This window comes from Falco peregrinus, chromosome 8 (genome assembly GCF_023634155.1).
Source record: "Falco peregrinus isolate bFalPer1 chromosome 8, bFalPer1.pri, whole genome shotgun sequence".
Classification (NCBI taxonomy): Eukaryota; Metazoa; Chordata; class Aves; order Falconiformes; family Falconidae; genus Falco; species Falco peregrinus.
The window spans coordinates 48,956,193-48,977,728 of NC_073728.1; the positions used below are offsets into that span (position 1 = coordinate 48,956,193).

The 21,536-nt window shown below is 37.7% G+C and overlaps 1 protein-coding gene across 1 annotated transcript in view; it reads left to right on the forward strand.

Moving 5' to 3' along the window:
• SLIT3 (slit guidance ligand 3) overlaps positions 1-21,536 on the forward strand; it is a 531,529-nt gene that overhangs the window by 336,263 nt on the left and 173,730 nt on the right. Inside the window, exons 10-11 of the mRNA XM_027779712.2 lie at positions 4,093-4,234; positions 21,063-21,134. Coding sequence (XP_027635513.1) covers positions 4,093-4,234; positions 21,063-21,134 — 214 coding nt within the window. The remainder of the gene's footprint in view (positions 1-4,092; positions 4,235-21,062; positions 21,135-21,536) is intronic.

A 21,536-nucleotide genomic window follows, 5' to 3' on the forward strand; every position in this document is an offset into this window, starting at 1 on the left:
TTTTTTCTCTTAGAGAAAAATATAATTAACACGGTGAACTAGTGCTGCTGTGTAACAGAAAGTCTGAAATGACAAGATGACAGATAGTAAGAACTTCAGAAGAGAAAGAATATAAATGCAGCTGGCTTGTCTATGGCCATTTCCTTTTGTTGCATCCACGCTGAGGAGTTTACTGCACTTGTGAAAGATACAAATGGGAATCTGAAATATTTTTGCTTTTCCTGTGTCTTTTCTTTTGAAGAAGTATTGGCAGTAAAAGGAAAATTAATTTTTAGATGTCAGATATTCTTCTTTAGAGGCTGTATAGCCTTGGGGTCTTTGATCTATCTGTATGCTTATACTCTGCATACCTACAAAAATCATACCCAAATTTTAGGTTTAAAGACCTTTAAATTCCATAGCCTCCTTAGTCTTGTCTTCTTGACCAGTCCTTTCTTCACCAGCTCTCCACAACTATACAAACAATAAACTGATTAAGTGCTTTTGGATTTTTTTGTGCTTATAACACTATAGATCTGCTATGGAGCTAACAGTGGATCCTCATTTAATTGAAGCAGTTAAATCAAAATCAGATTTGAAATTCTGTTTATAGCATTATTCAAGAAAACTTTACCTTAACAGATGACTGTTTGTGTAAAAGATGATGGAATATATGCTAGATGCCTGTTGAGTGTCCATGTGTAATACAGTATTTTGTTCTTTGCAAAGGCAAAACATAACCAAAAACATTTGTTAATAATGACAGCAATTTATGGACAGCGTTTTTATTTCATTAAATTTGTCAGAAATCCACAGGACAGATCTGCTTTTGCTCATTAAGAGGAAAGAATTGCACCAAATATAGATGCCTGTATTCAGCATGGAATCAGAAGTATTATTACTCTTAAGCACAAAATGTCAGTCAAAAGTGGCAGAAACTATTACTAGAGTGCTCTGCAACACTGCATCGTACAAAATGTGGAGGTGATGAACTGGGTTCCACTGAATCACCTACTGCTGATTTAGATGCAGTAGAGTCAGGAACAGCCTCTTAAAACTCCAACTGGCAATATGTTTTTTGATGCTGTGCCCTAATGAAAAGGGAGTGTACTACTGCTTCTCTAACCCACAGTGATATGTTGTAGTGTTACAACTGTGCAAAATGGAATTTCCCCTCATACAAAGCTTTCTCAGAAAGCACATCAGACATGTGATGATAAAGGGTGCGTGGAAGATTTGACCTTGCTGCCAACTTTCTTTTTGCCTCCCAGGGAGCAAGGATTGCTCTGAAGTGTTTCTTCCCAGTTTGATGGTTTCTCCTTATCCCTAAGAGCTTGCAATAGCCTGTTTGCACTTCCCTCATTCTTCATTTTGTTTTGGGACTTGGGACTGCCACAGGGTGGGCAGACAAAGAGAAAATTTAAAACACTTGTGATCAGGTTGTAAGAACAAACCTCTTGTTCTTATGCAAACAGAGGCCTGTCTCATTTTGAGGAAATATAAACTACTTTTGGAAGTAATAAAGTTAAAATCTTACAGAAACTCTGTGAAAGGCAGAGCTGGCAATGCTGTTGGTGGTATGCAGCAGAGTTCCATTAGTTTTGAAGGAATTCTATTAATTCGCAATGATGGTATGTCTGCCCTGCATTTCTGTAGTCAGAAGACAGACCCAAGAGAGCTGCTTGTCCTACCTGTTACACATGTACATGTTTAAACAGTGAAGTTGTGGTGGTGTTGTTCAAATAGCTGCAACTTAAATACTGTATTACACACCTGGGTTTATATGTAAACTATGTCAAGACAATGTCTAATAAGATTTTGAAACTGGAACAAGTCAAAGTTCAAGTTGCCTGTTAAATATGGGTTTGATTTTTTGGGCCATATGTGTTAGGATTTAGAAGTTAAATACATTATTGGACTATCTTTTACAGTAGATTTTTACCAATTTGATTCCATGTAGGGTGAAGCTGCTCTAATACTGAAACCAGCTCTGTGTTGAGATAAAAGTCTGTTGCTGGTAAACTCCTTATCTGCAGCTGCCATAGAAGTTGGAAAGTGGGCTATAAATAAGTGTATTTTAGCAATGAGAAAGGATCATTAAGATCATCTCATGATGAAAGCAGCTTCCCACTCTCATAAAGAATGAATTTGACTTCTACCCATGCCATAGATGTCCTGTGAGATCCATTTTTTTCCAAGATGGTCACTACCTCAGAAAATACTAATTTTGGATGCCTGAATGGGGGTTGCAAGGTCTAGTCTACCAAAATACAGTCACTTACAGCTCTGATTGTCATCAAAAAAAGCTATATTTAAAACATACAGTGCTATGAAAGCCATATTTTTCTCCTGCTGTCCTGACAGAAAGTCAGGTGGTGACCCAATAAAAAAAAATAAAATTCAAACCCAATACTTTAATTTGGCAACATTTTGTACCCAGTTGAAATGGTGTTCTTATACTGAAACTCAACAGCATACTTTAATATTAGGCAGCTCTGTCATCCCTGGCTACAAAATAATATTTCAAAGGGATGACCACCTGTATGAACTAAGGGAAAATCAGACAAACAGAAGCAAATTCACATTAGAATTCAATACCTTTCTAATGAAAGGCATGATTTTGTACTAATTGTCTTTTGCTTTCCAGGAGGGTGCCTTTGCAAGTGTAAAGTCAGCCTGTAGAAGTTTTCAGCTGACATCTTTTCAAACTGTATCTGCCTTTCAAAATAATGATAGAGGTGCCACTGAATGTCTTTCTGATGTTGACTTTTCATTGCTGTTTACAAGTCCTTAAAAATGTGTAGGCTTGCCATACAAGTTGAAGTTGTGCAAAGTTAAGGGTTACACCAGGGATATGTAGACATAGATCAAGAGAGAAAATTCATAAGAATGTTGCATTTTTATAAAATTTTAATTTCCATAATGATACTGGATTGCAAATTCGTGCAAGCAAATATTTTTGAACTTTTGTTCACCTGCAGTTATAATTTATGGAAGTATGAATCATGGGTCTTTTTCCAAGACAAACCCCAAGAATGCACAGATTTGTGTATAGGTTTCCATGTTTTCACGTGTATTTGTGATTTGGCAATTAGGATGTTTTAATTTTTCCAACAAAAAAACCAAATATGTTTTGGAATTATAATCTACTGAAGTCTAGAAAGACACCAGTTCTTCCTGTTTCTATTAAGATTTTGTCGCTTCTTACCAACACAAGCCTTCACATTCAGCCTTGTGTATCTGGTCAGAAAGATACTTGAGGTTTCTTGTGTTATATGTACTTTAGAAATATGACTCACCATAAATAAGTCAGTAACTGCTACATCTTGATAACCTCAATTAGTGTAGCAAAACCATTTTTCCTGTGTCTAAGTGTATGTATATATCAAAATTTTAAACGTAAGAATCATAACCATTTGAGCAAAATTGACATAATTGCTACATTTTCAAAAAAACTTAATGACAATTAAACTTAAATTTAATGGATTGACTAGAACATATATAGAGCAATGTCATCATTGTAAACCATTGTAAACCATTGCTCTGTAAGTAGTTTATTGTCTTTCACAGGAATTATTAGATTAAGCAAGGATTTGGAGGTTTGAATTCACATTTTTCTGAATTCTTCATGTGTTTCCATTAACATTGTCTTATATTGAAAAAAACTAGCTTTATATTTCAAGTCTTTATGCCATAACAGGTTACCTCATTTCAAAAACATAAGTCATCACTAATGACAGTCTTCTCTCAGTATGGAAGAATACTCAAGGAATGTTTGTGTTAAAGATAAGTTTTGGAAATTCTATTTGATCTTAAGGCTTATTTTTAAAACTTTGAATAAATTGATATGGTTGATCATGGAGGGGACCAAAGAAGCATTCACAAGAGAAAGAGATTGATAGAGTCGAGACTGAGCAAGAATAAGAACACAATAATCTTTTGCACTTTTTCTCTGCAGTTGATTTGTAGCACATTAGATTCACTGAATCCAAATAAATTATTACTTAATATAGTAAAAGGATCTGTAAAACTCAGAGGCTGATGTATTTTGTTGTTAAAATCTCAGGTGCTCATTTTTCAAAACTAACACTTAATGTTTTCATTATGTCTCAGGTTCCCAGTCTGAACCTCCATCATGCAGTGCCAGTTCCATCACTTGCCCATCTGCCTGCACCTGCAGCAACAATGTAGTGGATTGTCGAGGAAGGGGCTTAACAGAAATTCCAGCTAACCTACCAGAGGACATCTGGGAAATGTAAGTGCCAATGTTATGCACCATTCTTTTCCATGTGTGTCCATTTTTACTCCATGTCATAGCCTCCTGTATGGAAGAAAGGCACATTTTGAAAACTGTTCTGAGCAATTGTCAGGTATATTGTAGTCCTCCACTTTAGTTCTTTTGATTTAAGGGTTCAAAGGTTCAAACCATTCTTTAATGTAAATTAAGATGTTGTTTGAAGTCCCTACCGCAAAGCAAGATGACGTTCTTGGTGTATTATGTTCAGATTGTGTTTACATGTCACAAAACTGGGATTACAGTTCCACAGCCAGAAAAAGGAAATACACAGGTTTGGGTTTTGGCGTTTATTTTGTTGTTGTTGTTGTTTAGTTGAATTGTTTAGGTTTTAGTTGGTGAATTCCCCAAGAGATGGAGGGATTTCTTGTTAGCTTGGTAGGATGCATTTGTAATGAACGGAAGTACGACATCAGGACACATTGTCCCTGCTGATTTTACCTTCTGTCTCTTGCACATTTTATTATATTCTTTAAAACTTTTTAAGTTTTTTGTGTTGTGAGATCAGATGGTGATTTTATAGACTGGTTTGTAATTCCTTTAGGAACTGAATCTATTTTTGTGGTCATGACTTCATACTACTGTAGTCCTGAAATAATGTTACATTAAAAAAAAGTTGCTTTTGGTTAGTCCATAGGGAATGACGATCACTTCTTTCCCTGTTTAGGTGCTTGTCATACAGAGGTTACTGAGATCCAGCCAGCTATTATAGTCTACATAGTGTGGATTCAAGTATCTGTATAGCAACTGGACTCATTCAGCTTCTTGTTGCTATAGAAATACGGCTACATAGCAAAATTGAGTAGGATAAAGCTTGAGTTGAATTGCTCATATGTAGCCTGGCCCACTGTGATGTGCCAGGAGTGTGACGATTACGGCCAGTGAAGATGATGTGCAATGTTGTTTGCTGATGATCTGATCTACACCGCCATTCTTATAAGTCACTTTATCAGTTGCTTTTATAATTTAAGAATCAACTCAAATTTGTTTGGATTGCTACCTCAGCACAACAGTTTAGGGGTGGCTTGCACTTGATTGTGCATCTTCACAGAAAAAAAATTATTAGAAATGAAAAAAAACAAAGAATAAACAACGTCTTGAAATTAACATTATTTAGAATGTATGTAGAGCATGTAAAAATGTTTACAGGAAATACAAACTCTTATGCAAGCTGTTCTGAATGCCCATTACCTGCTTGCTTACTTTCTGACAAAGTTCAGAATGTATCGCTTGGGTTCATTTCTGGTATATTGTGGCACACAAAATATGCATGTCATACTTGTTTTTCTGTGCCTGAAAGTCAGTTAAAGTTATCCTGAAAATATAGATTGTGTTTGGCATACTATGAATATTCAGTGTTTAGTTCTGTGTCAGATTCTGTCAGATGGAGTACAAGTTTTCAAGAGTGGCTGAAATGGTTCAATAATAAGATGCAGAAGATAAAATTGTGCCAGACCTGCTCAGAAATTAGAGTTGGGCTAGGAGAATTGTAAAATTTTATTTTGTAGCATTGAAGATGCTAGCAGAAATCAAATTATCTTTGTGGCTCCATGCCAGAGTCACACAGAGAGCAGTATCTGCAGGAAGACTGAGATTGGTGTGCTACAGCATCCCCCTGGCAGCTGTGCACCTCAGTGTGAGAAAGCAAGTGAAACTGTTCACCTTTAGTGTGGTTATAATAGCATCGAGTATCCAAGTCCTGTCTCCTTTTTGGTTGCTGTAGCCCACAAATCTAGTCCCTGTAACTTGTGGTAAAAGCAACTTAGAACTCTCCTTAGGAGAGCAAAAAGTGAAGGAAGGCTTGGAGAACCTTTAAGTTAGATAATGACGTAGCGAATCCAGATGCATCTAATGTTTTAAGAAACTTTCATAACCTGGAGGTTATAAACCTTCTAGATCCATAGAACACATACAAAGCTCTTAGCTCACTATTTAATGATTTAGATCTGTCAGACGTCTTGCATTTTAGGCAGTACTTATTTGAGTCTTTGTCTGTAGATAAACCTCTTACATCACTCTAATCCTACACATATGCTTTGCAATTCAGAGGCACCTCACATGGAAGTAGTTCTGCAGAACTTCAGAGTGTAACCCTCATCAAAATATTTATCGCTCACTTTCTGTGGATCAATCCTGTGAAGACTTCATTTTTATGGAATAGATATATATATAAAAATAAATAGAAGAACTTCTATCAATTTACGATGAGGGTGGTGAAACACTGGCACAGGATGCCCAGACAGGTTGTGGATGCCCCATCCCTGGAAACATTCCAGGTCAGATTGGATGTGGCTTTGAGCAACCTGCTTTAGTTGATGATATCCCTGCTCATTGCAGGGTGGTTGGCCTAGATGACCTTTAAGGTCCCTTCTAACCCAAACTTTCCAATGATTCCATGATTCTATCAGATTAAGTCTTAGCAAGTGACATCACTTACATACATTTTTTCCTACTGGTAAAATGGTATTTACATTTGGTAAAAGTACTAGTAAAAAAGAACAGTTAACCTTATACACAAGGGTGAAGTAATACATATTCTCATATAAAGTAAAGGATATAGTCACATAGCAAATTGTTTCTGGAAAGATGGAAGAAGCTGCCACAGTGTTTTCCTGGAAAATTCCGGGCATAAATTCTTTTGACCAAAATAGCCGTTCTGGTTTATGCAGAAGTCTGTCATACTGCTCAGAAATTCAGTTTGTTTGAGGCTGCTCTCAGCTTATTCAATATAAAAGCCATCCAGAGGTCTGGTTCCATCTACACATCGAATGACTGTCTTTTGATTTTATATGATAGGCAGAGTAATACTCTTTTGCTGTAGTGTTATAGCAATGGGACCAAGTAAATTCTCTTTCCGTGCTGCAACCCATATCCCTTGCTCTCACACAGCAGTACTGTTGGGGTTTTTCCCTTGGGATTTATCCCCCATGACTGACGTTTATTCAGACCCCTGATACAAAATGTGGCTATGTATTGGTGCTGCCTGAACACTTCTTTCTGGACTCTGTAATCCTATGATATGATCCTTGTAATCTTTCGGAGGTCTGACTCTTACTAGAAATGATGTTCCTCCTATGGAATATAGGGTACCGACAAACTATGTGACTAGGTTGCTATGACATAGAATCCTGAAGGATATTACTTGAAATGGTGTATTTTTCATTCAGCTGTTTCTGTCTAGCATTGTAAATAATCATTCTGCTATAATACATTTCCCCCATAGGCTATAGTCCATTCATAATATTTATATGATAGTATTAAAATGCTGTGCCTTCCTCAGTTCCTTTTGGGGCACTTCCAAATTCCTTTGCTTGGTTATTAGTTGCATTCAGATACAGCTTTCTAGTTCTTGTCTTTCCCCTTAACTCAGTATTTCTTTGTAAGCCAAATTGTATCTAGTAAGAACCCTTGACTGACAAACTGTTCAACAAAAATGAAACACACAGCTGTTACTCTAACACGGTTATTAAAGGTGACCTACATTTCACTCTGTGTTTTGGTATTAATTAAAGATCTTTTACCCAGCCTTCCTGCATTTCTTCATTAACATGGGTAGGCAGAACCTTCTCTGACAAAGCTGCCAACAAGTCCTAAATTTGTTTTTGATGATAAAAACCTATCACAAAACAGGCAACTCGCTTGTCATGGAACATAAACCAAGTATCATATGATGCTAATTTTCCCTTTCTGCTGACCTCCTCCACATGTGAGTTAGAAGTCTGTTGTGTTACTTTATGACACCTCTCCCTGAGGTGCATCATCCTGAAGGCCCTCACTGCAAGAATGTTTTATTATTAAATAAAGAAATTTAGGAAAACTTGAAATCCATATCTCAGCCTTGCTTTTTCATAATTTCATAAAATAGGTAGCTAGAATTTACACATGCAATTCATGTTTTTTTATAAAGCCTCTTGTTCAGGGGGAAGCTGACATCAGCAGCCAAATTGAGGAAAAACGAGTTACAAGAAATTGAAGCTGAGGAATACAGACTGTGTATTGAATATTATAAAAGATTCTCTGCTTGTAAAGTGGTTCTCTTGTGTTTTTCAGAGGAGGAATGATAGTGTTTGTTATAGAGAAACACATGAGAATAAGCACAGAAAAGTTTTGCATGAATACTTGAATGAAAACAAAACTCATTAAGCACCTGGAGGCATTTGCTGAAAAAGAAATGCCAAAACAAATATGGCTTGATGGTTTACTGGTAAATGAACAATATAGTCATTTCACTACATTGGAATGGTATCTACAGTAAAAGGAGAAGTTTGCATTTATTTAGAAACGGTGAGAGAAAATGCATGCAAGGTAAAGAGGGAACATAGTGTGAATGCAGAATGGACTTGACCTTGGAGGAATATAGGGAGGGAGGGATGACGTACAAACTAGTAGGAGACAAAGTCTCCAAAGAATCTGTTTTTCTGATCAGACTTGATTGCAAGCTTGCAACCAGTGCCTGCCAGACTGATGACAGCCCAGCTTGTAAAGACAGCAAAGCCAGGACAGACCTGTTAAATCTAAAAGCTACCAGCTGTGTCTCTGAGAGTCACTACCCTGCAGCTTGTGGGAGCCTGGAAGGGTGTTGTGAGAAACAGGCTTGCCACAACAGCGGATTTCACTCAGCATGTGGTTTGGGCTGTTGTTGGCTCAGGACATTGGGCTGGGTGGATCTGAGCTCTGGCACGCTCTGCCCTTGCTCAGTCATTAGTGTTTGGCTGGTTTTACGCCAGGGAAAGGACAGCTTTCCTGCACTTGCAGATGTGGGGCACTAGGAGTAATGGCATTGCTAGCCCTGTCTGTATTGTTTCAAACACTATTTGCTTCAACATGCTGCCTGCCAGGTTCTTTTGATGCCTCCCAGTGCTGGAGAGTGATCAGTAACTCCCCGTTACTCATTTCTCCACCTTACTATGCTTTTCCTCTGTCCCTTCTCTAGAATGAAGTTTTCATGCTGTTTGTCTATCTCAGACTGATCTACTTATTTTATTTTATTTTTTATGGATTGCCACGAACAAGGCTGTATGTTAGGATATTAATTCTGGGCAGCTTTTATCTGAGAATTCTGTACACCTTAAAAAAGTGGAGCAGGCACTACTATTTCTGTTCTACTGAAACTACTGGTTTGTAACGTGTGCAGGACCTTCCTGAGCAAAGACAAGGAAGAGCACACCAAAGGCTGGCCCTCCTCCTGCTGTCTGTCCTGGGGTGCGTGGTGGAGGGTGCTCAGGCTGGGATGCCCAGAGCCAGGCAGGCTCCTGAGCTGCCTGAGCAGCAACCAGCACTGGCACTAGGCACTGCTTTTCTGAAGGATCTTCAGGTTGTGTAAAAGAAGGATTTGATTAATTGCTGATGCTGAGGGCTGGATTGTGGGTTGGGACAGAAACTTGTGGGAATAAAGACTAGCTGGGCCCAGTACAGAAACTGTCTAGAAAAGAAAGCTGAACTCAAATGAGGAAACAACAAAAAGTATGATGAGATTGGGAACAAAGGAAATCTAGTCAGGTTGGTAGAAGTTCTGCAAGTCTGAGAAATTGAGGAATAATTGGTGATAAGGCTCGAGATTTCTGGTAGTGAGCCCGGGACACAAGCCATGCAGGGTGGGCTTTGGGGATGTGGCAGGAGGGCTGGGAATACTGGGTGGCATGGAGCAGGGCTGGGCAGGCTGTCAGGCCAGGACACGGGGGTGCAAGTAAAGATAGAGCTGAGGAATCTCTTCCCACCAGAAACCACACATATCTTCCAGAGCCTTTTTGCCTTGTCACTGTGTACTGGAGAAATCCAACAACAATTTGCTTATCTTTGTCCCTGTGAACTAGTGACCATCTATGCAGAGATTAATAAACTAGACAGGGATTTACTGTTTTAACTCCTGCTGTTCCAGTTAGACGTCAATATACTTTTGTTACATGAGTTTCCTTGTGATGGAATCAGTTATTTCAGCTTTTGTTTTTAAATCCACCATAAAAAAATTTAAAAAAAAATTTGAAAATGCCAATGGTCATGTTTGTAGCTGCAGTGTTCATTCAGTGCTTTTGTATATATTTGCTGTGGTATGCACTTTATTTACAGCATAGTCTCATGTTGCTGTTAAAAGAGTGAGTTTGTTTCTTGTTGTCTAGGGATGCATCAAGGTTGTGTAGTGGTGGAGTCTATGTATATAGGATCTGTTTTATTTGTTGCAGAAACAGGAAAATTCTGAAGTGGGGACTGTGGGGAAGATAATCTTGTGAATGCTGTTCAGAGAATTGGGTTGTATCTCTTCTTGCCAGTGGTTTTATTAATTGATTCTGGGCAAGTGACTTGCACAAACTTTTCATGGGTGGTCAGTCACTAGTGATGTAATCCTCGGTTTCTGGCTGACTCAGCTGAGATATGCAGAAAAGCTGAGAACTCACAGCTGCAGCAAAAGTCAATAGCAGCTATGCTTTGAACACGTTGTGCTGTGCAACGCTAATTACTTTGAAAAGCCAAGTCTCAGTCATCTGCAGACTTGTAAATCAAACTCCAGAATCTAAAGTATATCCTTAGACCTTTAAACTGATCTTAGATTTCAAACCTGTGCTTTTTCATATCAAGCTTCCTTTATCACTGTTACTTCACAATACTCTCTGTCTAGTGAGATTAAGAGAAATATAATTGTATAAACCCAGAGTAATGCTGGATAGGATGTATCTAAATCAGAAATTAGGACCTTTTGTTTAAATGCTGATGTAATTCCTCCAGACAGTGTAAAGAGGCTGATAGTCCCTCAAGGAAAAATGCTTAGGCACCCGTATCTGGTGATATAATAAGCACAACTTCCCGTCTGGCTTCTGAGCAAAGTAAAATAGGATGGCAGCCCTTCTACCAGCATCTAGGTTTGGTTTGAGGTCAGTTTTGAGTCACTTGTTCTATGTTGGTTTGTCATTCTCAGTATTGACAGCTGAATTGGTAACTGATATTTTTCTAGGTATGAGTAGTGCTTGATTTTGGTGCACAATTTCTACTCACAGGAAAAATGCTAGAGTCTGAGCACTAAGGAAAAATCTAGTGCACTCAACTGTTGGTTTCTCATGGTTCTGTCAAAATGGAAACAAACATACTTTTCTGCAAGAGAATCACTTTGAGAACTGCTGACATGAGGGTACCACTATGTTGGGCAGTGTTGCAGACAGACCTGTAGACAGACAAGTTGTTGCTTTTGTTGCTTCCATGATTCTTTTTGGAAGAAATTACTTTCTCTGTTCTTCAGTACTTGTAGGAGTGTGTATTATAGGAGAGCTGGGAATTCAGCTCTGAATCTTGATGAAGCTTTTGCGATTTGAGGAAGGTGCTCAACAAATTCTGGGCATTTAAATTGCCAGTATATTGAATTTTCCGCTGATTAAAATAAAGTCAGAAAAGCTATTATAAAAAGATTGAGCATTGGTAATCGATTTATTGTAATAAAATTATTTAGTTCTTATATCTTTCGGCAATGAAGCTGGTGAAGGGTCTAGAGCACAAGTCTTATGAGAACTTTGGAACTGGGATTGTTTAGTCTGGAGGAAACTTAGGGGGAACCTTGTTGCTACAACTACCTGAAAGGAGTTGTAGCAAGGTGGGGGTTGGTCTGTTCTCCCAGGTGTCAAGTGACAGGACAAGAGGAAATGGCCTCAAGTTACAGCAGGGGAGGTTTAGATTGGATATTAAGAAAGATTTCTTCATGGAAAGGGTGGTCAAGCCTGGGGACAGGCTGCCCAGGGAGGTGGGGGAATCACCATACCTGGAGGTGTTTAAAAAGACATAGATGCAGTGCTTAGGGACAGGGTTTAGTGGCAGACTTCTCAGTGCTGGGTTAATGGTTGGACCTGATGATCTTAAAGGTCTTTTCAAACCTAAATGATTCTATGATTCTATGATATAAATTATAAATTAACTGCCCCATAACAATTTCATGTATATTAACGATTTGTTTTGAGGTTCTCAGCTTCTTAAAGGCTTAACTTAAAAACTTAAAAGTTTTCTTTTTTCAGGAATATAAGTGTGTAGAAACTAAAATTTGGTGATAGAGGAATGACAGTTCTGCATTTAACTTTGTTCTTACTCCTAGAAGAAAATTATAATCATTTTCCCAGGCTTCCAGTAAATACTTTAGCCGAACCCAGCACAGTATTTTTGAACACTGTAATAAATGTTCCGTAATTGCCTCTGGTGGCAAGTTCTCTGGCTAGGGAATCAGGTTGGCTCCTGTAGTTTAATCATATAATATGATTTTCATTCACTGTTGTAGATTGGCTCTGGACAGCTTCACATGTCAAATCTGACTGCTATTTTCTGGATCTCACTAGGGAAACTGTGTCATTCAATATAAAAAAGTTTCTATTATCAGCCCAAAAATATGTAGAAATTCTTCTATTCTATGCGGGTGACACAAACATAATGAAGAAATAATAAAAATATTTTAGTTAGTAGAGAAAATATAAGGTAAATGTTAAGAATAAAAGTTTTTTTGTGTGCTAAGACACATTAAGGAAAACAGGAACTTATGTTTCAGGGTTTTAAAACAAGCTATAACTGCAGGGTGTTTCTACTGTAAGATCAAGGCAAGGTTTATTTCTTACATCTTTACTTTTATTTGTAAAATTGAGTGTAACTAATGTCATCTATAAACCTATGATGGTTTTGGTTTTATAAACCTAGATTTCATACACATGATAAATTTCATTTTGGCTGTATAATTTTTTACCTCCTTCTCTCCTCTCTATAATTGTGAGATTTTATTTTTTTTAAAAAAAAAAAAAAAAAGAAAAGTTGTGTGCAGGTTAAATTTTACTCAGGCAAGTTGTGTAGGAGTTAGTAACCTTAAAAGGTTTGTAGGTTTTGAGTTGTTAGGTTTTTTGGTTTGGGGTTTTATGTGGGTGTTCTTTTTTTTCCAGAGACATCAAATCAGTCCAGCAGGAACATAAGTTTAGCCTTATTAATAAAAATGGTTGTTGTTAACAAAAAGGCATATATCTTTTTTTTTTTATCTAATACAAATGTCATGCAGAAGCTCCTATTTTGGCAAGAAAAATGAGGACATTGTAATGTATAATGAGTATATACATCCTGAAGGCCAATTCTGAAAGTGTAGAAGGAATCACAGAAAATAAAATACAGAGCATAAATTCATAACTTATAAAATAGAAATAAAATAGACTAATCAGATTTTTTACTGAATCACTATTTGTCTTTTGGCTTACGTATGGTGTTCTGTTTATTTTGCTAAAAAAAAATAGGTAAAGAACAAAGGATTTGAGAAATATTTATATTAAAATGACGGAATCTGTTTTGTTGACAAATATTACAGGCAGAATTTCAGCTACCAGAAAGCTATTTAATTTTCCTACTTATTTCTTGTGTTTTACCTTTTCCTTGTCAGTATTTGTAAATGTATGTTAAAAATTGATGTTACAGGATGTATGGAGCTCTTCACAATAGATTATAGATTAAAAAATGAATTTCCTTCCTTTTCTGCTTCCATTTCCACTAAGTCTAAAAATACAATTTTGTGTTGCAACTTGATAAATATAATGCAAACCAACTTGACATCCTCAGATCCCTGAGCTAGTTGTTTTGCATTGTTGGAAAATGTGGAGAGTGATCTGGGCTTGAGGTTTCTTGAAGTAAATGGAAGTCAATAGAGAGTGGGCAGGACTGACCTACTGAAGTAATAAATAGCAATGTGACTTGTTAAGGGGTTAGTCTTTCTGGGATCTAATGGAACAAAAACTTACTCTCAGTAAAGCAAATATCCAGAGTCTTGTTTGTTAAAAAACATTCCTACTTGTTTACATTTATGAAATATAACTATGGGCCAACTATTGCTTTCCAATAGACATTGTAGAAACTGTGTGTCTCTGGAGGAGACTTCAAGGTTCAGATTAAAAAAAACAAAACCAAAAAACAACAAAAAAAACATCCACAACCAAAACCCAAAACAACCCCCCCAAAAACAATCAAAAAGATAAGAAAAAGTGCTCAGCAGAGGTCTAAGGTTGAGTGAGGCTCAGAGCAGATGCTGCATTGTTGAAGTAAATACAAGAACCTTATCCTTTATGCAGCACCCTGTGGAATTGTCTCCTTAGAGCCTTCTGAACTGGAATCACTGGATGTCTAAAAAATCCAAGAGTGCAATCCATGTTTCCACTGGTTTTGGTACACCACATCATCTTGGAAGAGCAAATGCGCCTGAACACGTGCATACTGATTGAATGAAGGATGCAATTAGGCTGCATTTCAGCAGTATGGAGTTGGAAATTGCCAAATCACTCCAACCTAATGATTCTCTCTTTTTCTTGCATTTATGTTCACAGCCACATGCCTGTATACAGGTGGAATTCTTTCTGCAAACTCTGATCCCATGTCCACGTGACCCAATGCAGTCTGCTGAGATGGAAAATTGTCTGATCTAGAATAAAAGCTGGGAGACATTGTTTTGTATTCTGCCCTAGAACAGCTTCTGTTTAACCTTTAACATCCTCACCGCTTGTACCCACTGGTGGTGGCTCACAGCGGAGCTCACCTGAAGTCCCCACTTTTACATCTGGGCACAACCCACAAACAGTTCATGCAGTTGTGGCATTGCAGTGAGAGGGAGCTCAAGCACTGGCAGCATGCTCAGTGATGCCTGCATGCTCACTCCAAGAGTGAAGCAAGGAAAGAAATGAATGAGACTGGCTGGAGAAATAGCAGTGAAAGGTGATGAGAAGGGCCAAAAATTCCAGCTGGGAATGTAGAGTATTGAGTGGTAGATGGAGAAACCTCGAGGTCTGGCAGTATATGACTGCGTTCTGGCTGTTTATGTTAATATAGAAATTGATGTTATGCTAAAAGCTGTTTTGCAAAATGCCAGTCTATAGATTTTTCTGATGTCTTCCTGTTTGTCTGTACCACATTTGATTCAAAATTAACATACAACAACAGAGCTGGTAGATTTATAATGTGACTGCCATTACAAATTCAGCATTTACCAGCAGATACCTGACCAACTGCTCAAATACAGAGTTGTGGCAGCTTAAACTAAATTCACTGTGGGATTCAGTATCACTAGCACAACTTTTAGATGAACGCCGTTTTGTCAGGGAACATATCAAAACATCTGGTTTCATTCTCAAAGATGTCTTTTGGTGGGCAGAATTACCTCTGTAGCTTCCTAGGTATATTTATGTTGAAAAGTCACTTCATTATTGATAGAATTTTGTCTACTGAAGATCTGACCTTAAGTGAATAATTAATAAGCAGTCCTTTTCAAAACTACAGCAGGAGCTTGACAGCTAGACCCTGAAAATCAACAGCAAACATTGGAATATGAAGGGAGACTCTAGTTGTCACCTCGTATTAATATAGGCAGACAGTTTACTGGCTCTCAGCTCTCGAGTTCCTGAGGCAAACTCAATGAGTGGGATTTATAATACATATTATTAATTTTGTTTGGAAATCATTCAGGTACTACGATGAAAGGCAGCCATATAAAAGTTTTGGAGAACCATATGTGTGTCCAGTTTTTATAGTGGCAGTAGAGTCTTTGGCTGATGTAAAGATTGAAGGCTTTAACTGTCTGTTAAAACAAGCAGTTTGCACAGATATTCAAAATGCTGAACGTCCTGCCATTCCAAAACACTTTGTTTTCTACTTGTCAGAGAACTGAGGGGTGAGAGGCAGAGCAGCAAGAAGGCCATTCCTCGGTCATGTAGGTCCGTAAACACTTTCTGAAGCAACAGGACTGCAGGTTTTTTGCTTTGCATTGCGCAGAGAAGTGCCCTACGTGGTGCTGCAGTGCTGTGGTGTAAAGGGTGATACTGTGGCTTCTGCATTTTTCACTGCAGAATCAGCCACAGCAGGGCAGGATTCCTTCCTTTCCACCAAGGGTGCCTCCTGTCCAGGGCTGCCATTGGGTAAATACTTCAGTGCAGTTACCCAAAGCTGTTGTGCATAGTAAAAGTAAAGAGTAAAGCTTATCTATCAAATGAAGAGGCAAGACTTGGGTCAGGACAGGGATCAAATCTAGCCTATATTTGTAGTAAGAAGACCAGATTTTAAGTATGGTTTATTCGTCTTAAATACTGAAAATACATCTGTGGACTTTTCTCCATCAGAGTCCAAAATGTACAATAAGAGGTGTAAGTCCAAAAATATGAGATAAATCATAGAAGCATAGAATGGTTTGGGTTGGAAGTGACCTTAAAGATCATCTAGTTAAGATCATCTACAACCCTGCCTTGGGCAGGGACACCTTCCACTAGACCAGGCGGAATGTCAGATAATGGTCCAAGCAGCTTTTATAATCCAGTTGTTCTCACTCCTTGGCAGGGAGGAACAGTCTCTCTCTGGATTGGTATGTGCTATAGAAATTTTCCTCCTTCCTATTATAAATGGCTCTCCCAAGCCCTGGCTTTGTCACTGTGGGGAATGTGCATGCTGTTTATTTCCTGCAAACAATCCTTAACCAGCTCCCTGCAAATCCCTGCTTATGGGACAGGAGAAAAGTGAGGATTTTGCCCTTCCCAAAAACCTTCACACAGGTTGTGTACATCTTGCCAGCCATGAATGTGCTACAGGTTACTGCTACACTAATCTAATCTAATGCTTTCTCTCTCTCGATTTATTTTGGTTACTGGCTGCCTGAGTGATACAAGCCTGAAAGATCCTCAGCCCTGGGAACAGAGTGACACAATCCAGGGAGCAATCTGGCTCATTCACTTCTTTCGCTGTCTCCCAGCAGGGAAGTTCATGGCTGCCCAATGCAAAGGGATGTTTCTGACATGTCTCAGGCAAGAGCTCAGTGGCACTGTTAGTAGAGCATGGCTGTCTCATTTGTAGGCTCTGTTCATCTGACAGCTAAGAATTACCAGTACTGATGCTTCACTCCCTCTCTTTTTCTCCAAGCTAGTGATTTGTCTATGTTATGGGTAGGTAAGCTTGACAAAACATTACACATTAGCAGCTGAGACGGTGTTTCAAATGGGAAAATTGCTAGCAAACTGCTCCATTAGAGACGCAAATAACAAATTCTTTCTTTCCCTCAATGAAAGAGAGATATAGTTAAGGCCTAAATTAATACGTCTGTCTGCCCCACTCTGCAGGAGGAATCACTCTTCAAGACAAATGGCTTCGTCACTCGTGAGAGCGTGGGCTGGTTCTGCTAAGGCTGCATTAGGCAGAGTTTTTTTATCCTTTGTGTTTTGCCATCCTGGGTGTGAGCAGTACAGGCACCAGATGAGGAGGTGATGAAAGGATTTGCACCTCAGTGAACTTTGAGATGGATTAGTATGGGAATTCAAGTGCTTACTCTTTACTCTGGGATAGTTTCTCATATTTGATGGCAGTTTCCCCCTGTTTGTTTTTTTTTTTCTCTTTTTTCCTCCAATATGTTTACTTTTTACTCTAATTGCTGCAAAGTCATTCAAAGAGAGTGGGAAGAAGGAGGGCTTTATCCTGTCCTACATCATGTTATTACAAGAAAAATGCATCTGAATCCATTAGGCCCCTCATACTTTCCGATGTCTGATAATATATTAGAGGAGAGAAAGGAAATTGTTCTTGTCCTTTGATGCTGATGTCAAAGACTCTAAAATAAAGCTTTGAGAGGCAGACAGAGCATTGCCATGTGTCAGAAGTGGGGAGATATGCTTCAGCTCATCTAAGTGATACAGCTGGCAGCAGGTGACATGGTACAGTGAAATGGGTAACTGAAAGGAGGAACAAAAGCCCCTGAGAGGTTTGAATGTGGCCAAGTTATCAGTTTTCTGAATTGTACTTGTGGAGTCTTTTAAATAGATGTTATTATGAAATACCAGAGGGAAATCGAGGAAAATTTTACTGAGATAGGAGAAATCTTAAACATGGGGTATACACAAAAAAACCGAACTCGCTGAGATTGCTTTGCACTAGCACAGGTAGTTTTATAGTGTATGACAGCACTTCACAGCATGCAGGGATAGACCATGAAAAATACAGTTTTCCAGGGGTCATGTTCTAGGTAAACCAGGTAATTTTCTCTGAAATAAAATGTGGCTGTAAAATTTAGATTAGCTTTTCACTTTTTTGAGAAAAAAATTACAACACTAGATAAGAACTCCGTTTGTCACTCTATTTGGAAGATGGCACCTCTAGCAGCAGTTTCCTATTATATCATGAATAACACTGGTTTATAATTAAGCTTTCATCACCTAGAAATTGCCAGCACCCCTTCTGGCAAAACCTAGTGTTTCCTAGAGATTTTTAATGCTATACTGCCCTTCACGTGTCATTTATGAGCTCAGAGGAGGTGAACGCACAAAGTATTAGTACAAATAATTTGTTTTCTGTTATTTATTTCATATAACTGCATTGTGTTTTTCAGCCTATGTCTGCCAATCTGTAACATGCATTTGTGAAAAAATAAATGAAAGTCAAATGAGTACTTTGTATTTTTAAAATACCTGCTTATTTAATGCTGCACTTTATTTAATGTTCCAAGACCAGCTGCATTTTGTGCCCAAGTTGCAATCCACCTACAAACACACCCTGATGAGAGCACGCAGTACTGCTTTGTTGCTTCTCTGGTAGCATCTGCACAATGTAGTACAATGAGCATAGTGTGGTATGTGTAGCCTTTAGTCCTTCATTTACAAAGAGCTTCATACAATAAAAAAATGTAAGGTGTTAAGGTGAAAATATAGCAGCAGATGACAACAGCCTTGTCCATCTATTTCTGTACAGGCCATCTGCTGCAAATTTAGTAGGAAAAGGTGAAGAATTCAGTACTGCTTCAGAAGGTAGCTCTCTGAATCAACTCTTTCTACATTCCTCTCCACATTTTCTAGAAATTTCATTTTTTCTTATCAGTCAGGTTCTGTGGCTATTCTGATTTTGGCTTTTTTTGCCCTTTGAGGGCAAAATTTCTGTGTACGTATTTCCACTCTTGAGCCACTAAAATTTCCATGGAATTTTAAGTGCTAATAAAACGGAGTCATGTTCTTCCCACCCCCCACTGTATTTGAGGTTCCCTGTGAGGACTGCTATGCTATGCTTACGTGCAGCATGTGTGAACCCCCAATTTGCATCCATAATGCAAAGAAATTGAACAGGCATGGCCCTTTTGTTCCTAGAAGTGTCTGCACAGAAATACTTGGGAGGAATTAAACACCAAACTGGCAAGCTGACAAAAAGCCTTTATGGGAAGAGTATGTGTACTGCTAATTCTGGTGACAAACACCCAACAATAGTAGCGTGCTGAAGCTTACAGCAATTTACATTTCGCTGTGGACTTGCCAGAAATGAAGCACGTTATATTTAGACCAACTGGAAAGGAAACCTCAGACACTAATTCAAATCACAAAACTAGGGATAGAATTAACTCTGATCACAACCTTTAAAATAGACTGCTAGAGAAATAAGAGTGCATGCACATAGACTGTTCAAGTTGACTATGCAAGTTTTACAATATTCATTACGTAGAGTATAACTGAGCTGGCAAAATATCTTATTTTCAAGGGGGCGGTTTGGGGTTTTTTTTGTGGATTGAAAGCACAATTGAAAGATCAACAGAGGAATACACTGTACAACAGAGGGTTGATGGACCTTACACATTTACTCTGCATTATTCCCAAATCCTTTAAAAATCATGATTTAGTTTTCTCTGCATCTCATTTTATCTCCATTCCTGGTTTTAACATTTTTTCTCCCCTCTGCATTGCTGCAGCAGCTCTAAATGACTAGACTGAATTATTCCATCATTCCAGTATGGTTTTGTATTTCAATTCTAAACCATTTCCAACCACAGATTTTTGCTATTGAAACTGTTTCTTTTTATGACATTTTTGGAAAAAATACACAACATTTGAATAACAAGTAAAAGCTAGGTAAAGTTGGATTTTGCTTTTAGTTCCAATTCTGATTGTAGGAATTTAGCTGCCATAGTAATTTTAATTAGTTGTATGAAGATCCACTTTTACATTTCTAATTGAGATTAATATTTAGGGTTCATCTGAGGAGAAGACAGTCATTTTAGCAGGAATTTGGGGAACTTGCTGACAAAGACTTGAAAATACTTCTGGGAAGGAACGGAAATTAATCTTAGTGGATACTGTATGCAGTATCTTAAAGCTGCTTACGGTTTATGTTAGTGATACATGCATTTATGATACTTCATAAAGAATATTTCTTTCAAACCAAACCTAGAAATGAAAACAGCAGCATTTACATGTAGTTTGGACCATATTTTAGAACACCTTCAGTATTTTGTATTTAAAATGGAAAGATACAGGGATCTTTTTGCTTTGCTTTAACATAGACACTCCCCCTCACTTAAAAATCTGGATTCATATTACAGTTAATTCAAGTTTGGTTTTTAGCATGTTCCTACAGATTTTTGCTCCTGAGTCACCCTGATAGTACTATTAATCTGCTTATTAAAATTTCACAACTTTAGCTTTTAGTTTGGATAGCTATGTTCCATTTACAACAGCTAGTCAAGAAAAGCATCTGATTTTTCTACCTTAACCTCGATTAAGTAGTAAGAAAAATATGTCTACTAATTTTATTAATTCCATGAGCTTTAAAGATGAAATTTCTATAGCCTGAGACTTTTTTCTGTACAGATTTAGTGTAATCAGTGAGATGATTTTATTTTCTAAGTTTCTAAGTTTATTTTCTAAATTTTCTCCATTTACTGGCTTTCAAAAGAAAAATCTGTTTCACATAAAAACTCTTTTGTTTTATATTTATATAAAATATTGCTATCATGTTTAATGTTATTCCTGTCCTATAATTGTGTAGTTAACACATATATTACTTTGTTTGTTTTCAGACGTTTGGAACAAAACCTCATCAAAATCATTCCCCCTGGAGCTTTTACTCAGTACAAGAAGCTTAAGAGAATGTAAGTTTTAATAAGACCAATGTGCAAGAGCAATCATGATCTTCTAGCTTCAAGTTCAGTGTCTTTATTTTAGAAACATATTGGCAATTTCTATGTTGAAATCACTGGGGATTGCACAAATAATCTCTTCAAAGTGTAAGCAATAGTGGAATTTGGTTCAGGATGCCTAACAGTGCATGAAATCCTTAATAATGCGTAATTTCACTTCCTTTTATAAACAATGTGAACTAATTAGTTGCTAGTCTATTCAAACTTCAAATCTACTTCCTCAGAAAAGATTTTAAGTCATATTTTTTTCTCATTCATTCTGGTATCTGTTTGTATCATTTCAGTTTAGTTGCCCCAGCCACAGCAGGAGTGTGTATTCTTGCGAAGTAGTTAGGATTTTTCTGTAGTGCATTC